Consider the following 24,737-nt stretch of genomic DNA (forward strand, 5'->3'; position numbering starts at 1 on the left):
TTTCTACTATGAAATTATATTTATTTGTGGTTCTAAACACACATGCTCAAAAACATACCAAAAAAATTAAATGTGCTAATAGTAGTACAAAATATACTATTTAGAAACTAGGTTTGTATATCCTGTTTATTCTACATCCTAAATATTTCATCAATCGCTTCACCTCTCTCCTACCTTACTTCTCTCATCGGGTCAGAATCTATTTCCAGGAGAACCTCCTACATGAGTTAGTCTCTGGACAATTCTCCCTACTTGTGTGGAACAAACCAGACCAGGCTACACTCCATAATACACATCCTCCATTAGCTTCCTGATGTTCTTAATATAAAACCCCAAACCTGAAAATGTCCAAAAGATCCTTCTCCATCTGGGCCCTCCCCCTCTCTTGATACCATGACAAGCTCCGACCACACCAGTTGCTTCCAGTCATTTTGCTCACAATGTCCCTGCTCCCTTCACCCGACTTAGCCTGACCCTCTTTCAGGACTCAGCTGCTAGGCCCCTACCAGAAGACTCTTTCCTACATGTTCCCCATTGAACTCTATTTTTTCTTTATGACACTCATCACACTTACATTTATTTGTTCATCATCTGTCTTAATGATCACAGATGATGAGCAAAGCACAGTCGTAATGTTTACAGATGCCGGAGCCAAGCTGCTTGGGTCTGAATCACATCCCTAACGCTTAGACCCATTTCCTGTGTGTGACCTTAGGCACACTTAGCATAGTTTCTTAACCTCTCTTTGCTTTAGTTTCTTCATCTGGAAAATGGGGATAATAACACTCTCTACTGTATGAGGTTTTAGTGAGGATTAAGTAAAGTAACCATACAAAAATTCCTCAAAGTAATATTCAGTATCTATGTTATTGTTATTATTACAGTTAATTGACTCTCTTATTGTTAATAATAGTGTTATTGTTAATCAACTCTATGTTCTAAGCTCACGGAGCATTAGCTTTATTCATTTATGCATCCTAGTGCCGAGCCCAGTACTTGCCACGGGTAGACAGGCATTTAAATATCAGCTGAATTCATGGAATAGACATTTACAAACATGGCCCACCACTTATTGCACTTGTCTTTACATATTTCTTGGCATTTTGGCTTCTTCACCAATAAGATGAAGGTAGTATTAGCATTTACCTCATTAAATGAGAACAAATGCGATAATGTATATAAAAACATTCAAAAACGCAAAAAATGTCAGTTATTTTTATCACAGACAATTCTGAGTTAGAACCATTTAACTGGAGATATACTGACTTGGTTAGCAGGCAAGTGGAGCAATAAGCACAGGCAGAAAAACTCAATAGGGCTTAACCTCCAAAAGAACAAAGGCAGGGAGCCTGCTCTCTGAAAGTGCACGTTCCGCCACTTCACTTGATGAAAGACCTACATTAGCACCTGTTTTCACCAAACCTAAAGAAATCCAAAGAGGGCTTTTGCTTTTATGAAGAGACACTGGTACTTTCTTTTGCATGAACCATGACAGAGGCAGCGTGCACCTAAGCAGCCAGTGGCCCCACGGTCCCGGAACCACACTGGGCATGTCTGGCACCAAGCCAAGCCGCCAGAGCTCTGCACTACCTGTGGGCATCTGGGCTTATCTCCATTGATGAGTGCTCCCCGCTTTTACAGTATGTTGGTGTTATTTTAGGTTTTATGCGTTATTTGCTATGATTTGGTCTGGAAACGCTACAAAACTTTCCCATATTAATTAACGGTAATTGCATCTTCATTTTATGCCGTTTCAGCTTACAAAGGTTTCACAGGAACCTCTTCTTTCAGAGAGCAGGAGACCTGTGTATCTCTACCTGGCCGTACCAGACTTAGGAGCTGGGGAGAAGGGCCGGAATTACTTCATTCTAAGCACCTAAGTGATGATTATTTCTGAGGAGCACAGAAAATCTAGAGTAAAGTCTGATTTTACTATTTTTCTCTACAATTTAAAATACAGTATCTATAGATAAATTCCAGTGTGATGAACACTGAACTTATATTTACCATTAACACAGCAGGCTTCAATTATTAGATATTTATTTAATGAAGATGAGAATTGTCAGAGTGAATTTAATGGCTATCTAAAATATAATTTGATGCAATCTTGTCAAGATGATATTGCTAAAATAAAATTTCAATTTGGTGACAGGTCCAATTTCCCAATCTACCTAATAAAACTAAGTAAATCTGTTTCACTGGGTTCTGATCATTCAAGTCTCTTTCTATAAGTAAATATTTATTAACATCAAAAGAAGTCTGGCCCAGCTGGCATGCTGCAGTGGTGGAGTGTCAACCTATGAACCAGGAGGTCACGGTTTGATTCCTGGTTAGGGCACATGCCTGGGTTGTGTAGGAGACAGCCAATCAATGATCATCTCTTATCATTGATATTTCTATCTCTCCCTCCTCTCTGAAATCAATAAAAATATATTTTTAGAAAAGAAGTCTGCTTATGTAAAATAGTACCTAATGGATAGTTAACACTTATATTTTTAAACCTGTAAATTAGCATTCATATCTCTTTAAACCTGGAATAGAAAGTGAGTGTCTGCCTACAGGCTTAAATTGTACACTTCATAGCATCATTGACTTCCACTGAGGGATAGTCACCGTGATGAATACAAAACCATGTGGCTTTAGTCATGGCTGAAATGTAAAACTCAGGCAAGTTATTTTCTCATACCCTCTCAAAAGTTAAATGTGAAGATCACAGTTTTCTTTTGCTGTTGTTATTGTTTTAATAGAACAAGGAGAAATTGCTGGCATAAATATTTTTAAGAGGAAAAATTTGTTAGTTTCAATAATATAAATAGGCAAGATAAATAATATATCAGAAGAGGACCTTTTTCCCGTAGGCATAATTAGAGATATAAATAAATAAAAACTACTTATTGAGGCATACTATTCAAACTAAAGAAAACACACAACAGATATCATTGTTACCAAATGGATTTTCTAATTAGCTCAGAAGGGCTGATTGTGTGTACACACAACCCTAACTTTGGAGAGTATAGAAAATATTTTACAACAGGATTGAAACAATCTGCATGTTGTACACTTATTTTGTTTCTTAAAAAGTATTTTGATAAAAGAAAATAAGAACTATGGAGAAAGTATGACTCTCAATGTTTAGACTAAATATATTTGTTTCTAAAATGTTGTACTTTTGTTAAAAATTCAAGATAAATAAGCAAAAACACTATTTGCAAACAACCAGTTCAATAATGTGTACATAATTAATGAAAAAAAAAAACATTTTTTTTCAGTGAAGTAAGCCATTAAAATGAAAAAAAATTAAGAACATTTTTATCCTTGGTGATCACCTCAAATAAATAATCTGATATATATATATATATTTTTTTTCAAGTGTCAGCTTATTCCTTAGTGTGGGTCTGCCAAGTAGAAGGATATAGAAACCTAGTATCATTTAGGAGAAGTGTTACTGCATCCTTGGGTAAAGTCTAGGGAGTCTGCCAGCCCCTCAGAGAAAGAAGCCTCCTAGTCAGCATGAGTCTATAATCCACTCTAGTGAGGATTAGTGGGGAAGCCAAGCGCTGACTGAGGCTACCTCTCACGCCCCACTGCCCAGTGCAGAGAGAGTCACAGTGCATTCATGTCACCAGCCCCCAGAGGACACAGAGGTCCTGAGCCTCAAATAAAGAAATAGATTCAATATTATGGAAAATTAAATTAAAACATGTAAAAGCACCTGGGCTGAATTATCAATTAAAAATACATTAGTGTTTCTTTAAAAGTATGGCAATCTAAAATATGCTTAAACAACCATTAGTTACAGATATATTCAGAAAGAAAACTTATTAAATCTACAACTTGTTCCATTCTACAGTTTTGAAACTACACCCCCTCTCCCAAAAAATTTACATTTCCTCTATCTTTTCATTCCTAATTGAGCTTACTGAAAGAGTCACCTACAGGCCAATGTCTCCACTTAAAAAAAAAAATCTTTCCACCACCTCACTGGAACTGCAATGCCAAAGCAATCGATAACCAGCCAACTGCCAACGCCGGTGCTTCCCATGGCACCACTGACCAGATCCCCCAACTTTGGAAATGGCACCCTTTCTGCCCCTCCTGTCTCTCTGATCACTCCTTCCCGTCTCCGAGCTAGACTCTTTCTCTGCTTCCTCCTGTATAGACTTCTTTTCCCTCACCCTCTTATCCTCAACAATCTCACCACTCCCACCTGGAAAGTGGCGATTCCTAGTTTTTATCTCCTCCTCAGACCTCTCTGGTGATGTCCAGAATCACATATCCATCCAACTGTCTATGAGATTGCTCCATGTGGACATCCCAAGATACTTCAAACTCAACATATGGAATTGTCCTTTGTCTCTTTCCATGATATCCCATACCTTATGTAAATTAAGTACCAACTTAAATTGAATATGATATTTAATACAATTCCATGGAAATTATTCCATGTGATTTTATAAACTATGAAGCTGGCTACAAACTCCCTGGTAGTAACATACTCTTCACATTCAGATATACTTACCAAAAAAATTACTTGATTAGAGAGCAGTTTTAAACAGTAGTAAAATATAAAATGTAATGCCACTATAATTGTATTTAACCTCAAAGTAATTATTCTTCACTGTTAATACCACTACAATAAATATATAAAGTTAAAGTATGCTTAATGTCTTAGTTTTAAAATTAATTTTCCAATTCATTCATTCATTTGTTCTCAAGAACAGAAAAACTGCCCGGCCAGCATGGCTCAGTGTTTGAGAGTCGATCTATGAACCAGGAGGTCAAGATTCGATTCCCGGTCAGGGAACATGCCCAGGTTGTGGGCTTGATCCCCCGTGTGGGGTGTGCAGGAGGCAGCCAATTAATAATTCTCTCTCATCACTGATGTCTCTCTCTCTCTCTCTCTCTCTCCCCATTCCTCTCTGAAATCAATAAAAATATATTAAAAAAATAAAAATCAGAACAGAAAAACCTGTAGCATAAAACCTACTTGTATAAACAATAATTTAAGATTAGAAGTACAGGCGTTTTCTAATTTGCTTTAAAATTAGTTTCTGAATATTTCTCCAAGAAGATAATTAAAATTAGATTTCACACCAAATAGGTTCTTCAGCAATATTTCACTTTCCCAATACTGCTTATGAGTGAGGCATCCTGCGTATGGAAACACTGAGCCAATAAGCTTATGGCTTTCGAGCTCAGTTTTTTATATGACTGTTTGAAAAATGTTTGTAATGACTATCTCATCAGGCTCTGCTCCAGGCTCTGAGGCTGACTCTGCACCTCTCTTGCTTCCGAAGTGTAGGCAGGAGATGGAAGTCCTTTTCTTTCTGACTGTGGCTTTGGAGCCTCAGGACTGTAGCTCGTAACTGTATTCCTTACAGTTACAGCTATCCAGAGCTTACCCACCAGAAAAGTGAGACATAAAGCCAAGTATCATGACTATAGCAATGTAGTAATATAGAGTACTACCATGTTCAAATAACCTTTTCTAAATTACACACTAGGTAATATGCTAACCTCACATCCACAGTCCTACACAATTTTATGATAGATACCTAGAATAAAAAATGGATATACTTTATATCCATTACAGTACTGGTATAGGAAGAGAATTCAATTTGGCATAAAGGGCCAAAGGTAGAAATTACCTTAGTTTACATAGAACATAATTTGTATAGGTCAAGAAGGCGCCTTGCACAGTACCACCTAGGGCAATTTAGCCCACAAATACTGACTCTTAAACCGTAATGGAAATGGAACCTTCTGGAAAAGGAGAGAGGTTGGCCTATGCACTGCAATAGAACTATGGATGGCGGGCATAGCACATCTCCTGTTGCACGCACCCTGTTGCTCGTCAAGTGACATGGATCCGAGCTGTTTGTTAACCACAGAAGAAGGAGAATCTGAAACAAAAATGAGATTTCCACTTAAAAGTAAGCAGCAGACAACTGCACAGCAAGGTCATGATCATATCTAAGCTTAAGAAACAAATGACCAGGGTGGGGACAGAAGTAAGACTGCGGTGTGTTCCCCAGGCAGTGAGTAAGCAGGGCATGTGCTTAGGATATGTTATTCCAGGCAAGCAGGCAGCAACTTTAAGAATGAGCTGAGAAAGTATCCTTCCACTTCCATGCATATACCTTTAATTAATGAAATTCACTCAGCGCAGGCAGAAGGGGCAAGGGAGATAAAACAGAAATGGCTAACTCTTCCACTAAACAGTAGACTTCTTGTCCTTCTTAACCCCTTTGCCAGCTCCTTAAGGTGAGTTTATTCTGGATTGGAGGATTCAAGCATGAAATGAGGTGCTCACTACACTTTGCTAGATGTTATTCGTTATACCCTGAGCTGAAAAGAAGCTCAAGTGAGGACGTTAGACAAGAAAATGTTTATGTAAGAACTATTCAGTGAGGTCATTACCACTACAGAAATAGGTAACTTTAAAACTCTGGGACGTGTTGTGGCTAGTACATTTGTATGCTGTAAAATCAGGCTTCTTTGGGTGCCTGGTGGGAAAGAATGAAGGCTTAATGGTCTGGCTTCATGCTGATGTTCACCTTGGCTCCAAAAAGAATATTTTATTTTTTCTTTGATACACTGAGTTTCTGTGGAAGAATTTACTTTATAAATGGGCTCTATTGTTTGAAAAACCCTGGTATAGAGGGGAGGCAGCATGATAAAATGGAAGAGCAGTCGCTGGAGTTAGTCATTTTTTATTCTATTCTGATTCTGATAATGAGCTCTGTGACACAGAACAAGTCACAACATTTTTAGGCCTAAGCTTTGCCTTTCTTCCTGGCCATCCTGGGGACCTGATAACCTGAGCAAGGCACTGGGAATAGTGGGAGGTGGCTACTATTCCTGGCTTGGGTTCCAGTGTTCCAGGTGAGCTACAGGAAAAGGAAAATTTGGATAATAAGCACAGTTCTTCCTTAAATGTAAGAATGGTTCCTAGTTTCTAATCTCTTAAGCTCTAGTTCTTAGCAAGTTCTGTTAAAAAAACAAAGCTCTAGCATTGTGGCTGATCACCAGTTCCTGTTCATAATGGCATCTGATGCCCCCTAAAGTAGATCTTCTGAGTTAAGAGTGTCCTTAACACGATAGCAAAGAGTTTTCCAATATATCTTGGATTCTCAGCAACTTAATATCACTTGAATATCTGTACATTTAATAGTCTGAATCCTGCTGCTAGGACCACTTGTATCAACTCTAAATTGTCCACTTTCTGATATAATCGGTTTGCTCATAGGTTTTTGTATTGCTAGAGCATGGCCATCATTTGAATAACAGCTTTACTTATCCTTACTTATCACCTCTTCATCAGAACATTCTGTTCAACAAATCTGTACCACACACACAAAAAAGAAAGTAGGAATGACAGAACTTCAATCGGTTCCCTAACTCTTCATGCTTTCCTCTCCTTTACAAGACTGCTTCTCAATTATCCATTGCAGAGTTGGATACAATCCTATGTTGTTTTTGAAGAACAGATAAGTTGATTTTTACAGAAAAACAAAATTCTATTCTTTGAAGAAAAACATAATAAAAATGAGAGTCAGAGTGAAATAAATATTGGAAAATCCTCCTAGAATGTCTCCTATGAGATATTTTCCATCCCTTTGATTTAGTATACATTTTATTGTGCTCTCATTTCATGATGAAGATCTTATAAACTCTCCAAGCAATCTTTTTACAAATCTTTAATTTTTCCATAAACTTACAGAACGTACAAATGTTATAAAGTGTGTCTTATTTAATTATTAAAATAAAATTTAGGAAGGAATAAATTTCTAAAAAAAACCCCCACAACTTTGATAAAGGACCTAGAATGCTGTCATTTCCATAAAATTGTATATTTTGAACTGTTAAAAGGATTTAAAATATGAACAAAGTTTATGTTAAGATAGATACTATTAAACTAAAAGTGTTTCCTTTTCGTTTCCCAGACACAGATATTGCGTATATTCAGGGAACTTTTGTTGTTCCTCCCATCCTGAAGACCAGCATTTAACAAGCAATCCTTCTTGTCCATTGCTTCCCTTCTATTTCTAATCCTGGTGCCCTGCAGCTGTTATTGTAAAGATTATTTGCTTATCATGTAAACATTTGAAGTGATATGTTTTTATACCACTAGGTATTCATAAATATCATACCCATGACTTCTACTTAGAAATATTTCTAAAAATTAACTCAATAACCATCAGAATAGCTTATATTTCAAAAATCCACTTATTCGCTCAATGCTGCTTGCTTTAGTTTCCGCACTCTACTCCATCTCTCTGTGCGACACCTTTTGGAAGGCACCATCACAAAATAATTATCTAACCATATGGTGCAGCAGTAATTTACTACAAAGCACAATATGGCCTGTCAGCTTATTGGAAGTGTCTAGAATGATATTATTATTTTTAAGGTCAAGATAAACTTTAAGCAAAAGCTCATTCAATAATAACTCAAGGTGTCTCATGCCAATTACTGTATGTTTCTGAAAAGTTTGTGCTTTGGTCTTGAGAAAGTTCTTTAGCCCTTTAGTCAGAATCTTCTCAACTATAGAAAAAAAATAATGAATTGAAGTCTGACAGGTAAATAACAGGGACTCTTCAGCAGCCAGGCTCCCTGGGTTCAAATCTGGCTTTTCTCCTCAGTAGTACTGTAATGCTGGGCAAGTTATTTAACTCCTCTAAGTCTCAGTTTCCCCATCTGTAAAATGGACATGGTAGCTACCACACACTATTCTTAGAAGATTTAATGAGATAATCCACATAAACTACTTAGGTTGCTCACAGAAAAGGGTTAATTCATGGTATTATCACTTGCCTGTGTTTCAGGAACATAGTATTAAATGAAAACTAATGACAGGAAGCTGTTCTGAAAACTATGGAGCATAGCCCCATATTTAAAGTTCTAGGAGAATCATCACCGCTTTGCTTGGACTCTCATTCAAGGTCATTAAGGAGTGCTTGCAGAGCTAGGTCAATATTGTATCAAATTTACTGTGGCCTCTGCTTATAAACACTAAAATGTGGATGGAGTGCATCCACCTGAGAAGTGCCACACGTGACTGTGATGGAAAGAGCCTGCTTGCCCAGGATCGAGTAAGTGCTGATTTTTTCCAATATGGCTCAGTTTTGAAAAGCTTTTTTTGAAAATAATCACCAATGTTCTACACCCTTTGGGGGGGTATAAAAATTACTTTTTTCCAGTCAGCAAAACCGTGCCATAAAGTGAAAAAACAGTTCCTACCTGACCCTCTCTAGGCTGGCTCCCTGCTCCAGTGGGGCTCTGTGGTGGTCGGGCCAGTACCAGCAGACTCCACAGGGTGCTGTCACTCTGAGCAGGAGCCAGCAACCCATGACTTCAAGGGACCTGAAATGGAAAAAAAGAGCTGGGTTTAAAATCAGCCATATGCCGAAGGCCTTTGCCATAGCTATTTGCGGCATTCGTCTGAGAAATATACACACAGCTCATTCAAAATCCCAGATGCTATCAGCCTTACGGGGCCCTGATAAAAGCATGTTTGAGGTAGTAAGTGAAACATACTATGATTAGGATAATACATTATTACATATACTGTTCTACTTAGTATAAAACTTTTTCATATTATCTAACCATTCCTTATGCTATCTCTATAAATTATGGCCAGTCACACTATCTAAATACAGCAATAATTGGGAAACTGAGGCATAAAGCAGCCAAATGACCTGCCCAAGGTCATCTAGTCATAGAGCCAGGGACAAGATCTCAGCCAAGTCTAATACCCAGGCAGTAATCTGATGAAGGCAAATTCATTTCTGTATGATTTTAAAAAATCACCGAAGGCTAGAAATGAGTTATGGTGTATTTCCTAAAAGTGTAGGGGGGAAAATGCTATTTTTTAAAACACGAAATAAAGTAAAACTATATTGACTGAAAAATAAAATGTTTGAAAATCAGCCATGTAGAACTGTCATTTATAGGTGTCAAAATTCTTTAAGAGTAGTGGTTTCAAATGCGCTTCAGGGAGCAGCAGTGCCTTGGGGGAGGCACGAGGAGCAAGCAGGTGAGTAACCTTCCTTATCTTTTTTTATGCTGAAATCACAACGGTGTCACTTTTGTGTATTTTGTCTTAGAACTTCTATATGAGGCTGGTACAAGGGTTCACAGTTGAAAAGAGAGAGAGAAAAAAAAAAGAAGAGGAAAATAACTGTTTAAATATATTTTAACATCTTCCAGAGCTCATTTAAAACAGCAATTTGAAACTGAAGGTGATACCATTTGGTGCCTTCGAATGATGTTTTAGTTTTTACTTGCCAAGAAATACTGGCAACTAAATATATATATTCTATTTGGGATTATCTTTTACTAGCATGAGGCCCCATCCCATTAAAACGTAGATGATTTCTACCAAATGATTTAATCCCACTCTCCTACAGAAATTAGGTACTGTAGATTCATCTTAAACTTAGCCTTTCACAAAAGATTCTCATCAATCCTATATTTTAAAAAGAGAATAAACTGTTTGCTAGACAATGTAATAATTCAGAAATTCTACAGTTGTGAAAATTGTTTGGTTTCCATATTACATTAATGTCTCCTTTGAGCATCTTATATTGATAAGATTTAAATAGGTGAGAAGACAATAGAAATATCATTTACTGACAGTATTATCACTTACTGATACTCTAAAGATATCAAGGTATAATGAGAAAATACAGGTTTATATATGAGAATTGCATATTGCTTATTGTTAGTAAGTTAAAATCTAGATACTTTCTCTACTGATAGAAGACTTTAGTAGTAACATCTAGCATGAAAGAATGGACTACTTAATGCCCATAATATACATACAAAAAATTGTATTTAATCACTAAGTATAACAAAATGTTTTAATAATAGTTTTTCAATAAAACCCATCTCCCTGTTTAATTTCATAAATTTCATTCCTATTCTTTATTTCTATAATTTATGTGTTCTATAATGAAGAATTTTGTATTTTCTAGAATTTATTAACTGGATAAAATATATAGATTTTATTAGTTGTCCTTTAGAATAAAGTGACAACCCATAGTTTAACAGTTCTTGTAATTACCTAAGTGTTCCTGTGACATGTGGAAGGAGCACTGTTGAGGAGCCCAGGGCATGTGCAGAGTAGACATATGCTATGTCAAAAGCATTTGAAATAGATGAAGACCCCACCTTTAAGTGAGGGGAGTGGCACACCTGGAGTGGCAATACAAGGGTCTCTGATACTGTGCATGTGGGCAGCCTTGGGGCCCAAGTACTTTGTTTAATAACAAAGAAAAGATAACACGTTTTTCAGCTTCAAAACTGGAAAGGTGTCTACTCAGCTTCAGCTTCTTAAAGTTACCACCAATATATTGATTACCAAACTAGATACTATTTTCTAAAATGATACTTAAGAGTTGGGAAAATAGCATCTAATTTCACAGAGACTATATAATCACCCTAAAGTTTTCTAATTCAAAAAAGAACCTACTTCCATTTAAATTGCTTTCCTGCTAATGTAGACAGCTTTGTTTTATACTCAAACTCACTTAAGTTTCTGCATTTTTAAGATACACACACACACACACACACACACACACACACGGACATTTTGTCTTCTTATTGGTCTCTATGTTGCCTATTTTTTACTTCTGAAATAATTTAGCTAAAGTCTTATACAAACACAAAGTCATAGCAAATGTTTTATTAAATGCCATGATTGTAACCTAATCAAATTTTTTTTTTGGTTAGTTTCAAGTATAGGAAAAGATTTCTCTATAGTAAAAACAAAACAAATCAGAGACATCTTTGCCTGACCCCATTAAAAATCAGGCCCAAAATGTGTTCCAAAGAGCACACCTATATAAGTTATTTAAATCTGTTTTATTCCACCATGGCATTATATAATGTGCTTTTGTTATCAGAGCATATACTGGAACAAATAAACAGAGAAGTTGTCCAATTCTACCAATATTGAAATTAATCCCAAGTAATTAAATCAGAGTTCTCAAAGCAATTAATGCCCAAACTCACCACCCTTTATGGTAGTAAAATAAAGTATAATAATCTCTTAGTATGAGAATGCAGACAAACTTTAGTTCCTAAGCAGAGATTTATGGAACCTAAGACAATACCTACAACACAGGATATGCAGTACCTGTGATCCATCTGGAAAGAGTTAACAAATTATTTTATGCTCTATCTTTCATCAATTCTCTCAACAAATGCTTATTGAGCATCAAAAGCTTTCTTGCCATAAAAGAACTGGGCCAGTAAAATACTCCAAGAAAAAGAGAGGTACAGATAATTACTATCTCAGAGTTTTAGAGCATCAGAACAGGAACATAAAACTGTGGAGTACTTCTGCTGTCCTACATATCAGAAAGCTGATTATGTGTAGAAGAGATAAATCAGCAGATATTGAAAATTTCAAATAATTACAGAAGGGGATGACTGAGTCAGTATGCTAGTATGGACAAACAATACTATAATTCTAAAATCCAGCATAACTACATTTATATGGGAATAGGAATACTGGTTAACTTTTAAAGCAATAAAAAAAAAAAAGCAAAAAAGAAAGAAAAAGAGGAGGAGCAGCTAGGAGCCATAAGCATAGATACCATTTAAGGGTATAGGAAATTTCAATAGAAATATCAATGGAGGCTCAAAATTCAATAGATAATTATTAGAAAGTAGTTCATTGACTATAAAAGCAAAAAACATTAGCCCCTCTCCAAATATAAATAAAACAATGCATTATTTTATATTCCCTTCTGGCAAATACTGCTGCCAATGTGTCCCTCTAGCTATGGGATGATCACCACCCCGATGGGCAAGAAAGAGGAGAGGCTGCAAGCGCATCAGCTTTTGTTTCCAGGGGAAGGGAAGCGTCTTACTACACAGTAGCAGTGTTAAACACCAACTCCACCAGCTACTTAAGGACACTGTATGCTAATAACCTGCAGCATGAGGGTCTTGGGCGGGGCCCTCACTGGAAGCCTGACCGGAAGTGGAAGGCGCAGCCAGCTCCTGCTGCCTCTGCTGCTCAGCCTTCTTAAGCCTCAGTTGCTGCAGCCGCTTACGGAGCAAAGCTATCTCAGGCCCCCTTAAAAATTCTGACACAGATAGGAAAAGAAAGGTGAAAAGATAGTAATAAAATAGAAAATAGCAAGAATCTGATTATACACTAAAATAGTAATCTGATTATACAAGAGAGATGGATATAAATTAAACACATGTATCATGGAGGAATACTAAAAACAAATTACTCATATAAAAAGAAATTACCAGTCATTAAGAGATAAAGTATACACTCTTATAAGCCCTAATGCTTCTGTTTAACTTGATGATTTAGACACATATAGTTCACTAAGAATATTTAATTAAACAGAATGAAAATAAAGTCCTCCAGATGAAAACATTTTAAAACAAACATTCCTTTCCTCACTCCTCACTAATGTCATTTATTTTTACAACAAAACAATACTAAGAAATTAAAAACTAAAAAGTATCAGTTATCTCATCTAATCTACAAAGTGTTACTAATTTTATTCAAATAATAATTAAAATTCAATTAAAATGATGAAAAAGTTAGACATTTGGAAACAATTCTTGGAATGTATTAGTGGAGAGCTCTTTAAAAAGTAAAAATTCCGTATTTTTTAGCTAAAATATTTCTTTTTATGTTAGAATTGTCATTTGCTTTTGCTTTTTTAATGCTCAAATATATGTACATAATCTTTAATATTTTCTTAAACTTTCTCTGAAGCTTTGATCATAGATAAAAAAAAGTATACAAAATTCTGCAGATACTTACTGAGTGCCTACTATGTGTGAAGCACTGCTTTAGGCTATGGAGTTAAATAGTGAACAAAATAAAATAGTCTCTATGCATGTGGAGTTTATGTTCTGAGAAGAAAACAGACATCACTGAACACACATGTATATAGCACACATGTATGTCTGTATGTGTCAAGTGGGATAATGCGATGATTGAGCAGGACATGGAATGGGGACAGACAGTGGGAGGGTTGTTTTGTAATTGGTCATGAGGAAGGGCTTCTCTCCTAAGATGGTTTTTGAACAAAGACCTCAAGGACGCACTGTTTGGAGGAAGGGCATTCCCGATGGAGGGAACAGCAAGTGCAAATGCTGAGAGGCGAGTGCACTGGGATGTGGGATTACCTTACAGGCAATGGAAGCACAGTTTGCTGATGGCCTAGGTAACAGGAAAAAGAGAATGCCATTTATTGCAACACTGAAGAACAGAGAAAGAGCAAGCAGTATTAGAAGAAAGAAAAGAACTGACATATCCAAGTAGAGAAGCTGAGCAGGGACTGAATATGACAATCTAGAATTCCCCAAGTTATCTGGATGTCACTGGTGATGTGACTAGAGAGTAAGTGATGATAGAGGAGAAGTCTACGAACTGAACTCTGGGACACTCCAGTGTTTAAGAGGAGTGAGAAAGAGAAGCCCGCAAGGAGCACAGGGAACTGAGTGAGGGACTTCTATAGGCTGAGTGACAGAATGTGTTGAGTTTGGAGTAAGCCCTGACTGATTTGGCTCAGTGGATAGAGCGTCGGCCTGTGGACTGAAGGATCCCAGGTTCGATTCCGGTCAAGGGCATGTACCTTGGTTGCGGGCACATCCCCAGTGGGGGGTGTGCAGGAGGCAGCTGATTGATGTCTCTCTCTCATAGATGTTTCTAACTCTCGATCCCTCTCCCTTCCTCTCTGTAAAAAAAAAAAATAAGCAGTTGTGTCAAAGCTGCTGATATAATGAAAAACATACTGAGAACTTCCCATTGGATTCTGCACTTTGGAATCACTGCTGACCTTGACTAAAGGTGTTGGAGTGAAATCACAGGGGCCAAACCTACTGGAACAGGTTCAAGACAAAGGTGAGGTAATGATATAGAATCAAGGCACATATGCCTGAAGGTGTAGCTCAGTGATTGACCTATGAGCCAGGAGCTCATGGTTCAATTCCCAGTCAGGGTACATGCCCGGATGATAGGCTAAATCTCCAGTGGGGAGCATGCAGGAAGCAGCTGATCAATGATTCTCTCTCATCATTGATGTTTCTATCTCTCCCTCACTCTCCCTTACTTTCTGAAATCAATAAAAATACTTTTTTTTAAAAAAAATGCACTTACATTCCAAGTCTTGCTAATGGGGAACAAAGAAATCGGGTGAATGGTTTGTGTTAGTTTGGAAGATAATCCGTTTGTATGTTAACAAACAATGCTGAATTGGGAGCAGAAAGAAAGATGATGTATGAGAAGAAGTGGCAAACACAAGGAGGATACCCTTGAGTCCACCACAGGGGATGGCTGCACTGAGAAGAGGAGGCACTGGTACTGGACAGGTGCATAAAACGTCACTCACCAGAACCAAAGGGCCGGCGGGGCGCACGGGTAAGAGTCAATAGTTGTAGATTTGATGGTGGGAGCACACACAATTTCTTGTGACACTGGCTGCAAATTATACAAACTGCCATAATAGCTTTCAGCCTCTTGTACATACATTATAAGGCTGCCAACACTGGTGTATTACTTCGGGAATTCATTATGCCAGAGATACTAACCTCTCATTACTATGTCATCTATGTATAAAGAGTTTTATTCAATTAGCCAATTGGCAGCTAAGATTTCACAAGCCATTCAGGTACCATCATAGTCTCTCACTGCTAGTTCTTCCTGGAGAATTCTGCAGTACTCAGGAGGGTAGTATTCATTGAGAAATGAACTGTTTGCTCAAGGGCACAGTGCTTTCCTTTTAGGTTGACACATATACCTCACTAGAGATCCAGTGCCTGAAATTCGTGCACTAGAGGTGGAGGGTAGGGGTCCCTCAGCCCCACCTGTGCCCTCTCTCACAGTCCAGGACCCCTCAGGGGATGTCTGACTGCTGGCTTAGGCCCAATCCCCCCGGGCCTAAGCCGGCAGTTGGACATCCCTCTGGCAGTCCGAGACTCCTGGCTCCTTACCACCCGCCTGCTTGCTGCTCCTTACCACTCGTCTCGCTGTTTCTTAATGCTGCTACTGAGGCGGGAAAGGCTCCTGCCACCACCACTGCGCTTGCCAACTGTGAGCCTGGCTTCTGGCTGAGCGGTGCTCCCCCTGTGGGAGCGCACTGACCACCAGGGGGCAGCTCCTGAGCATCTGCCCCTTAGTGGTCAGTGCGCATCATAGTGACCAGTTGTTCCGCAGTTCAGTCAATTTGCATATTAGGCTTTATTATATAGGACTGACTGTCAGCATAATAACAATGCTTTTTATAATATAAAATAGAGCATCATTATAAAAGCATAAAGTCTATCTTTTTATACTTCAAAAGAAATTGCTATAAGAAGTGAGATTATCTGTCAAATTTTGCTATGAAAACAGAAAAAAATCACCAAAAAATTCACCCAATTTCATGGTTGTTCTAACCCTCTCTCTTGTACTGCCAAATCTTTTGTGGGAATATAAGAGTCTCCATCCTAGACCACTAGGTGATGTAGCAAAGAAAGAGCAGCCCTAAGAGCAAGCAGTGAAGGTTTCTAACCTAGAAAATCAAGATTTAGCCAATGCTTCCAGTGCTCTAGGAAGAAGAATTTGTTTGTCTGCTTTTAAGGCTGATTGTATGGTGGCTCTTTTCCCCCTTGGGTTAAAAAAAAAATGAGCCTAGAAAAAGAAGTCAACACATAGTCACCTGGGAAAAGCAAAAATTGAATTAAAAATTTCAACCATACATACAAATAGTTCTGCTAGTGGGTTTGACATATTAAAGACAGGTAAAACACACACATATTATACCTTTGTAAAAATGCACGCACAAACATATATAATTTATAATGCAAATAAATGCTTAGAATTAGTTTTGCTAAGATAAGCCAAAATAGAAAGTGATTAAAACGAATACCTTTGGGTTGAATTAAAAAATAATAACAAACAAAAACCCTCAACAATGTGTCAGGAAATGCTAAAGGAAAATTTGTACTTCCATCTCTAAAACTACTAACTTTATTCTTGTGTTCTTCTCAAAGATGCCAGGCTAGTCTCCTTAATGCCTTAATTCCCACTGAGACAGGAGAACAAAGGCCAGCTTGGTTCTAACCTCAGGTCCTGCCTCTCCAATACACAGGGTCTTTGGTGGTGAACACTGGGCTATGTTTATGTCTGACTCCATGGTGCTTTCTCTGCCTGCTCTCAATGTGTGTCTTGTCCAGGTGGTCCTTGTGCATTCTTTCTCCTACAACTGGTCACTCCTTTACTTAAGACTTCCAAGTTCCTCTAGCCTCTTCTTTAGAGTGGCCGTTAACCTAACATTTCCACTTGTTTATAATCTATAAATGGCCTTACCTAGTCTGAGTAGACCCTGATCCCCTTTAAGGAAACTAAAATCTGGATGTTTGTGCTTTAAAATGTGTGCTTTGATAATAGAGTTCTTATCTCCCCAGACATTTTTCTACAGAGCTCAATTCAGCTATAATGATTCTGGATAGATATAAATAAATTTGTAAATCTGAGTAGACACAGTTGTTTGTAAATAAGCAGGAATCCACACATAGTCCAAATCATATATTATCTTAACAAAATGAAATCCTACTGGTCTAAGTGATCCATTTAATTCAAAACAGGGGCCCTTGATGTGACTCACTTCTCAAAGGGAGCCTCCCAAACTGAATTTTGTATGTACTGAGATACCCATCCAATCCAAAACCACCTTTTCTAATCATATTCTTTGATTTAGATTAAAATGCAACCAAAGGAAAAAAGCTATAACATGCTGGAATGATGGCCTCATGTAACACTCCCTCATTACCATGGGAAAAAATTATAAATAACACACAAAATGAAGACATTTCCGGGCTTAGTTTAGAAATGACTAAAAGTGATGTTTGATTGGCATTACCAAGAAAAGAAGAAAATATCTTATAATCGCCTTGAAATACATAAAACAGTGAAGATTTCATTTTAACCTACATAGTTTCAACTCATAGTCAGACCTTTCTGGTTTTTAGCTAATCATATAACCAGCCTTTTGTTAAATATTCAAGAAAAGACCACATGTAATATGAGAATCAAAATGTCTCTTTAAATTCTGGGTTATGTATATAGAGTATGGTTTCAAATGGTCTGACTACTCGAAATAAAATTCAAGTATACAAAGAGTAAAGAAGTCAAACAAAAAGTACTACCAGCTGATTTCAAATTACACTTGAGTGTACTTATTTTCCTAATTAACAATGGTTCACTTGGGTCCCCTAGATAGACTCTTCCTTGGTAATGCATTTAGTATGTTCACCTCACTCATGGCTTCATTTTATTTTTTTCCTACTTATATTTCTGTTTGTTCTAATTCCATCATTTATAAAAATGATTTTAAAAGTATTTCTGTAAGTTACCTTAAGATATTTTTGAACAAAGTAGGAAAGAATGTAGTCTTATATGTTCTGAATAGTTGAGGGCAAACAGTGGATCCAAAAATGATGAATGACTGGATACCCACTCACAGCATCTCCCCTAGATGACATCACATTGGGGAGCCTATGGGAAACATCCAGAATGAATGGAGTGGGCTGACACTATACAGACTAACATACTGTAGAGCTAAGTATACCCTATCTATCTATCTATCTATCTATCTATCTATCTATCTATCTATCTATCTATCTATCTATCTAAAAGGCTAATATGCTAAGTGTCCGACAGTCCGACTGGTTGCTATGACACACACTGATCACCAGGGGCAGAAGCTCAATGCAGCAGCTGCCGAGCAGCGGTGGTTCTTGGGTGACGCACCCTGAAACCAGAGAGGGAGCCTGATTCCTCACGGGGCTGCGTGACTTCACCTTCAGCCGTGGGTTATGTTGTTGCTGGTTTACTGCACACTTGTGTTTGCGTTCCACACCCTATACAACAGCAACTTTGCAGAGTGCCCTCTCACACTCCGGGACCCCTCGGGGGATGATCGAGCCTGTTTCAGCCCGATCCCCGCAGGCCAGACCAAGGGACCCCACCTGCTGGAGACCCCCACTCACTCTGCAGATGCCGGGGAGGGACTGCGGGAGATTGGCTCCAGGGCATGTCCAGCCCATCTCACCCAGTCTCACCCCGCCAGACACCTTCTAATTAATTTCCTTTCAATGTGCATGAATCCATGTACCGTGTCACTAGTATAGCTATACTAGCTTAAAGATAACAATCTTAACAGTACCTTTAGAGAGTGACTATATTTTTGGGGGGAGGCTTATATAGAACAAGGTAGATAATGTCTCTCTGTCATCATGAGAATATATTCTAGTAAGAGACAATAAGTTATATACCAATCAAAAATGAGCAAGAAAATTACAAAATTTTATAAGAACTTTTCAGGAAATAAACAGAACTATTTATAAGGGAGAATAAAATTTTAGGAGGGTAGGAAAAGAAGATGAATCTAGCTAGGGGAGTTATGAAAGACCTCCCTTGGGAGACATTTGAGCTGAGACCCAAGAAACAAGGGCTTGACTCTATGATTAAGTCAGGGGAAGAGTTTCTCAGCTCAGGTACTTATTGTTCTCCAACTCTACGTACAGAGGCTCAGAGTCAGAAAGAAAGTGGCACATTTGGGAAACTGAAAGGAAGCCCGGACAGCTAGAGCACAGTCATCATTAGGGACTGAGAACGCGGTGTGAGACAAAGCTGGAGCGGGAGGCTAGGGTCAGGTCAAGTCAGTTCCTACAAGTCCACAGTAAGGAGTTTGATTTTCTTCTTTTGTAGTTGTATTTCCAATTGCAATTAGAAGTCTTTGAAGGTTATGTTTTGTGTGTGTGTTTTGTTTGTTTTGTTTTTGTTAATTCTCACCTGAGGATATTTTTTCCATTGCTTTCAGAGAGAATGGAAGGGAGGGAGGAAGAGGGAGAGAGAGAGAAATATCGATGTGAGAGGGACATATCAATTGGTTGCCTCCGAAAAAGCCCTAACCGGGGGCGGGAGCAAACCTGCAACCCAGGTACCTGCCCTTGACCAGGAATCAAACCTGTGACCCTTTGGTGTGCAGGCTGATTCTCTAACAACTGAACCACACAGGCCAGGTCTCTTTGGAGGGTTTTAAATAGTAAAGTTATATAATCTGAGTTAACATTTTAAAAAACTTTAAAAACACAAGGCTGCTGCCTGGAGAATAAATGATAAGGGAGCAAAAACAGCTGCAGGAAGAGTAATCAGCAGACAAGAAAGGTGGTGAGAGGGAAAGAAGTAGAAACAATGGGACTTGATAGTGGACTGGGCCTGGGACGTGAGGGAAAGTGAACAATCAGGAATAAGGCATAGGCTGTTAAAACAAGCAAATGGGCAGTGGTATTATAATTTACTAAGATGTAAAACAACTAAGATGGAATAGATTAGGGGACTGGAAGGGTGGGGGGCTAAATTAAGTTTTAGTCTGGACACACTAAAGATGTTCAAAGACAGTCAGAAAGCAGTGTCCTATAAGCCACTGCACGTAGGAGTTTGGGGCTCATCAACTTGGAGGAGATACTAAAAAAGCTATGGGAACTGACACAGGATAGATCACTGATAGAGAAGAGAAGCCAGACTACGGGGTTCTACAGAAGAAGAAACATCAGCAGTGGTCGCTGAAAACCACCGAGAGAGTTGGTAGTCAGGGTACATAGGCAAAAGTTGTGTCAAAATGCCAAGAAAGGAAAGTTCCAAGAAAGAAAGGAGCAGCAGACTTAAATGCAACTGGGTCAAAAGTTCGAGTAAGGTACTAACAGAGAAGTAGACTTTAAATTTGGCAAAATGGAAGTCACTGGTGACTCTGACAAAGGTTTCCCTGGAAAAGGGGGCTGAAAGACAGATTGGAATTAGTGGATACATAAGTGGAAGATGGTAAGAAAATAGAGTAATATATGTGAATGACTATTTTGAAGACTCTGATTTAAAAGAAGCAAAGTTGTAAGGCTGGAGGGGAATTGGGATAATTAAGAGAAGAATTTTAAAGACGGGATAATAACAGAGCATGCTTGAGGCCAAAAGGAATAATTCAGGAGAAAAGGCAATAATGATACAGGAGAGGGAGAAAAGTCCTGGAGGTTCTGGGAAGGAATGGGAGCGTCCTTTCATAGGAGCAGACATGTCTACGGCCATACCACCCTGAACGCGCCCGATCTCGTCATAGGAGCAGACACTTCTCCCATCACATCAATGGGAGTGTCGATGCTGGAAGGTGGTCAGCTGGGGGTGGGATGAGGGCAAAGGGGAGGGTGAAAAGTCTGAGAGATAGGAAGGTGTAGAATGAGCAGCAGTGTTGAAGGACTACCCTGATGTGTGGAGCACACACTGACGTGTGTGGTCATGACCTTCCTCACTACCACTCAAGAACTCAGCTCAGTCTAAGAGAGAGCGAATAATTAGTCCAATCAGAGAAGGAATTTTGCCAGGCAAGTTTTCACATTCTCAATGTCCCTTTCCCTCACTTCAGCAAAAGTGACAGGAAATGCAAGGGACATGAAGGAAGAGCATAAACCTTTACAGAAAAAGGTATCCACAGCAAGGCAAGAAGCACACTTTTCGTTTTCTCTATTTCTATGCAGGGCAGTAAGAGAAATTATGGCTCGAAGACGATGCTCCCACCCACTCCATGGACAAGTCCCACCATCACAAACCTTGGTTCTGGACTTAAATGTCCATAGAGATTGGGAAACAAAGGAAGACATTAAGTCCTTATTGTTAAAATGTTGGGTTCTGGGGTAATGAAAGGCCTACTGTCAAAACAATTATAAACATAATCCTTAGATGTTACATCTAACATCAAACACTTTCTCAATAGCAAAACTATCTTGATAACATAGAAATATTCCAATTTTCCATGGTGTAGTCAACCAAAATTCTTTCAATAATCTACCAGGTAAAAGTATTTCCTTACTTTTCTTTGAAAAAATTTATAGGCAAACTGCCAAGTGATCACATGGTCATCACAAAGTTTTTCTATTTCAATGATTCACATGACTGGAGTATTTAATATATTTAATATAAAAGGGATTTAGCAATTTGAAATGTAGTATTAAGATGTGTTAAATAACTATAAAAAAAAAAGAAAAAGAAACTCCACACTAAGTACTTTTCTCAGAAATAACTGTAATGAGTTGAGATGCACTGGAATGTGAACGTGACCTAAGGAGTCTTCTTAAGTTTTTCTGATAACTTATAAATGACTACAATACTGAAGAATATTTCCAAGAATGCTATCACTTTAAAAATTCTTGTTTTTACCAATTTTACCTGCTTTGAAAAGCAAACTTTTAACTGATCCCTACTTCCCAAACTCTCCAAAATATTTTATTTTCCCATATGTTGGAATGCTATGTTGATTAGAGAATGAAAAACCAGATTTTATAGCTTAGCTTTATCTTACTACTATAGATAAATTGAGCATAGTGTTAACAGTTACATAATTGGTTCTGGCTTCCATTCCCATAGAAACCTAAAACGAATTCATAAAAATGGGAAATATTGATTTAAAAAGTGCTTAATTTTAAAACACCCCATATTTGGTGATCTGGCATCCAATTCCAGAGAACAAGAATACAGTGACAGCTTGGCAGTAAGACTGTTAGGAAATTTTATCAGTTTCAGCTTAGGCCTGCCAGTTGTACCTCCAGGTTCTAATATTTTGGTTACATGTCAAGTAAAATGGTTCCTTAGAAAAACCCAAGGAAAAACATCTTACCAGTTATTATAATTACATATATACAGTTAAGATGCCAAGTAACTACAGACATAGCTGCTAACAATTACTGTTATAAATAGTAGAGGCCACAGTTTGAGAGAAAAATAAATTGAACACAAGGAGTTATAATACTGAGGAAATAGTATTTTAACAGAATTTAGAAGTTAATTTTTCCCCTAATATCAAGCACCAAAAAGACAAGGAATAGTTTAAACAACTCTTTTTTAAGTAAATATAGAAGAAATAATTCTTTTAGTAACTGTACTGTATATGTTGCTGACAACAGACCACATCAAATGCACTATACAGAGTTATTAAAAGTGCTTCATGATTTGAGAAAAAAATAAGAAAAAATATAAATACAATGGAAACAATAATAATCAGTGCTATATTTTTACCATTACTTTAATAAAGACTTACAACCAAACAGGTTTAGAAAGATTTTGGTCTATAATGGCCTATAAAAATAATCTTTAAGAGAGGTGTATTAAACTAAGTGCATTAAACTGTACCCATATTTTTATAAAACTCTCTTATGTAAATGGAAGATTCCTGCTACTTATTAAAATTCATGCAGGTTAGGCACATTTGAATTTCATGTTTTGGTTATATGTTCACATATTACGTGTCATTTAGATCATTTGCTCCAGCAGAAACAAGTCGATGTGACTTAGTATCTTTCCAAACAGCCCCTAGAGAATAATCATGATCATAAACCATCAGACAACCCACCGCCTATTTAAAGAGTAACATCCTCACCAGACTGATGGTGTGTGTGCTGTCCAGACGCTTCAGCAGATGGCCTGTGTTCACTGTCTGGAGAGGACAGCAGAGAAGTAGAAGTAGAAGGTGTAGGAGATGCTGTGGAGTGGGCCATGGAGGACGTGGAAGGTTGTAGAAACTGTTCAGCTGGAGTGTCTACTTCCATCACAGTGTCACCTGCTTCCAAACCAGTGCCTGATGGGACCGTAGGAAGAGTCGAAACATCTGACTGACTCGTCCCACCTTCAAAGAGCACATGTTAATGAAAGTTCAAATACTAAATGCTTTCCAAAACCAACCACTCAGAAGAGGTATGTTCAGGCACACTTGCTTGCGCGCACACACACACACACACACACAGAAATATATAATATACAGGAAAATCAAAAGCACCCACTGTAGTTTGGTCCATTTGACTAGGCTAGTCAATAGGGGTAAACATCTATCTATAGCACATTCTTATTAAAAATAATCATTCTTTTAAGCAAAATGCTCCATATGGCAGCTTCATTTAGACAAAGCTACTAGTAAATAACTTGTGAGATGCCTAGAAGCACTGCCTAGTTCCTCAAATTTAAAGGTGATGATTCCTTATGGAATCTAATGAACAAAATGAATTGACCAACAAAATAAGACCCAAGGCAGGGAGGCATTGAACAGACTGACATACCTCGATATAGGGTTGGGAGACAAGAAGAGATAAACCAAAGGACTTATATACTTATATGCATAAAACATGGACATGGGCAATAGGGTAGTGAAGATCTGAGGGAGAAAGTAGGGGCTGGAAAGGGGGGGAAGGAGGAAATGGGAGATATCTGTAATACTGTCAACAATAAAAATATATTATAAATAAATAAATAAGGTGATGATTCCGATGCAAGAGTTGGATAATAGAATAATGGATTTATACTGAGATATTTCCACTCTATAACATCATGTCCTTGGTAAAACATTTAATAAAAATTTTATTAGCAAGAGTAAAACAACAAATAGGCCAGAATAGGATTAAGTTCTTCATTCCCATTTCATTAGCCATAATGTTTTAACCACTAAACTAACATGATGAAGGCATGATTTTAAAGGGCTTAAGTGTCCATTATGTGTCGTGCTAGGCTTCCTGCTATCTGCAAAGGAATAATTAATACTCAATAAATATTAAAAATTTTCCTGATTTTGCGTCAAATCTAGATTTTATTAAAAATGGAGTGGACAAACCAAGTTCATGCTTTGCAAGATACAACTATCACAGAATGTCAAGTTTTTTTTTCAATCACCATGATTTGA

The 24,737-nt window shown here is 37.8% G+C and overlaps 1 protein-coding gene across 5 annotated transcripts in view; it reads right to left on the minus strand.

The window, feature by feature from the left end:
- DCAF6 (DDB1 and CUL4 associated factor 6) overlaps positions 1-24,737 on the minus strand; it is an 88,962-nt gene that overhangs the window by 25,854 nt on the left and 38,371 nt on the right. For 2 of the 5 annotated variants that reach the window (XM_054712329.1, XM_008153114.3), the window contains exons 10-11: positions 23,448-23,693; positions 5,844-5,903 (exon numbers count right to left, since the gene is read on the minus strand). In XM_054712329.1, coding sequence (XP_054568304.1) covers positions 5,844-5,903; positions 23,448-23,693 — 306 coding nt within the window. Of the gene's footprint in view, positions 1-5,843; positions 5,904-12,944; positions 13,101-23,447; positions 23,694-24,737 lie in introns of all 5 variants that reach the window. The other 3 variants (XM_054712330.1, XM_008153115.3, XM_028127816.2) reach the window with 2 other exon arrangements.

The sequence above is a fragment of the Eptesicus fuscus genome, chromosome 22 (genome assembly GCF_027574615.1).
Source record: "Eptesicus fuscus isolate TK198812 chromosome 22, DD_ASM_mEF_20220401, whole genome shotgun sequence".
Classification (NCBI taxonomy): Eukaryota; Metazoa; Chordata; class Mammalia; order Chiroptera; family Vespertilionidae; genus Eptesicus; species Eptesicus fuscus.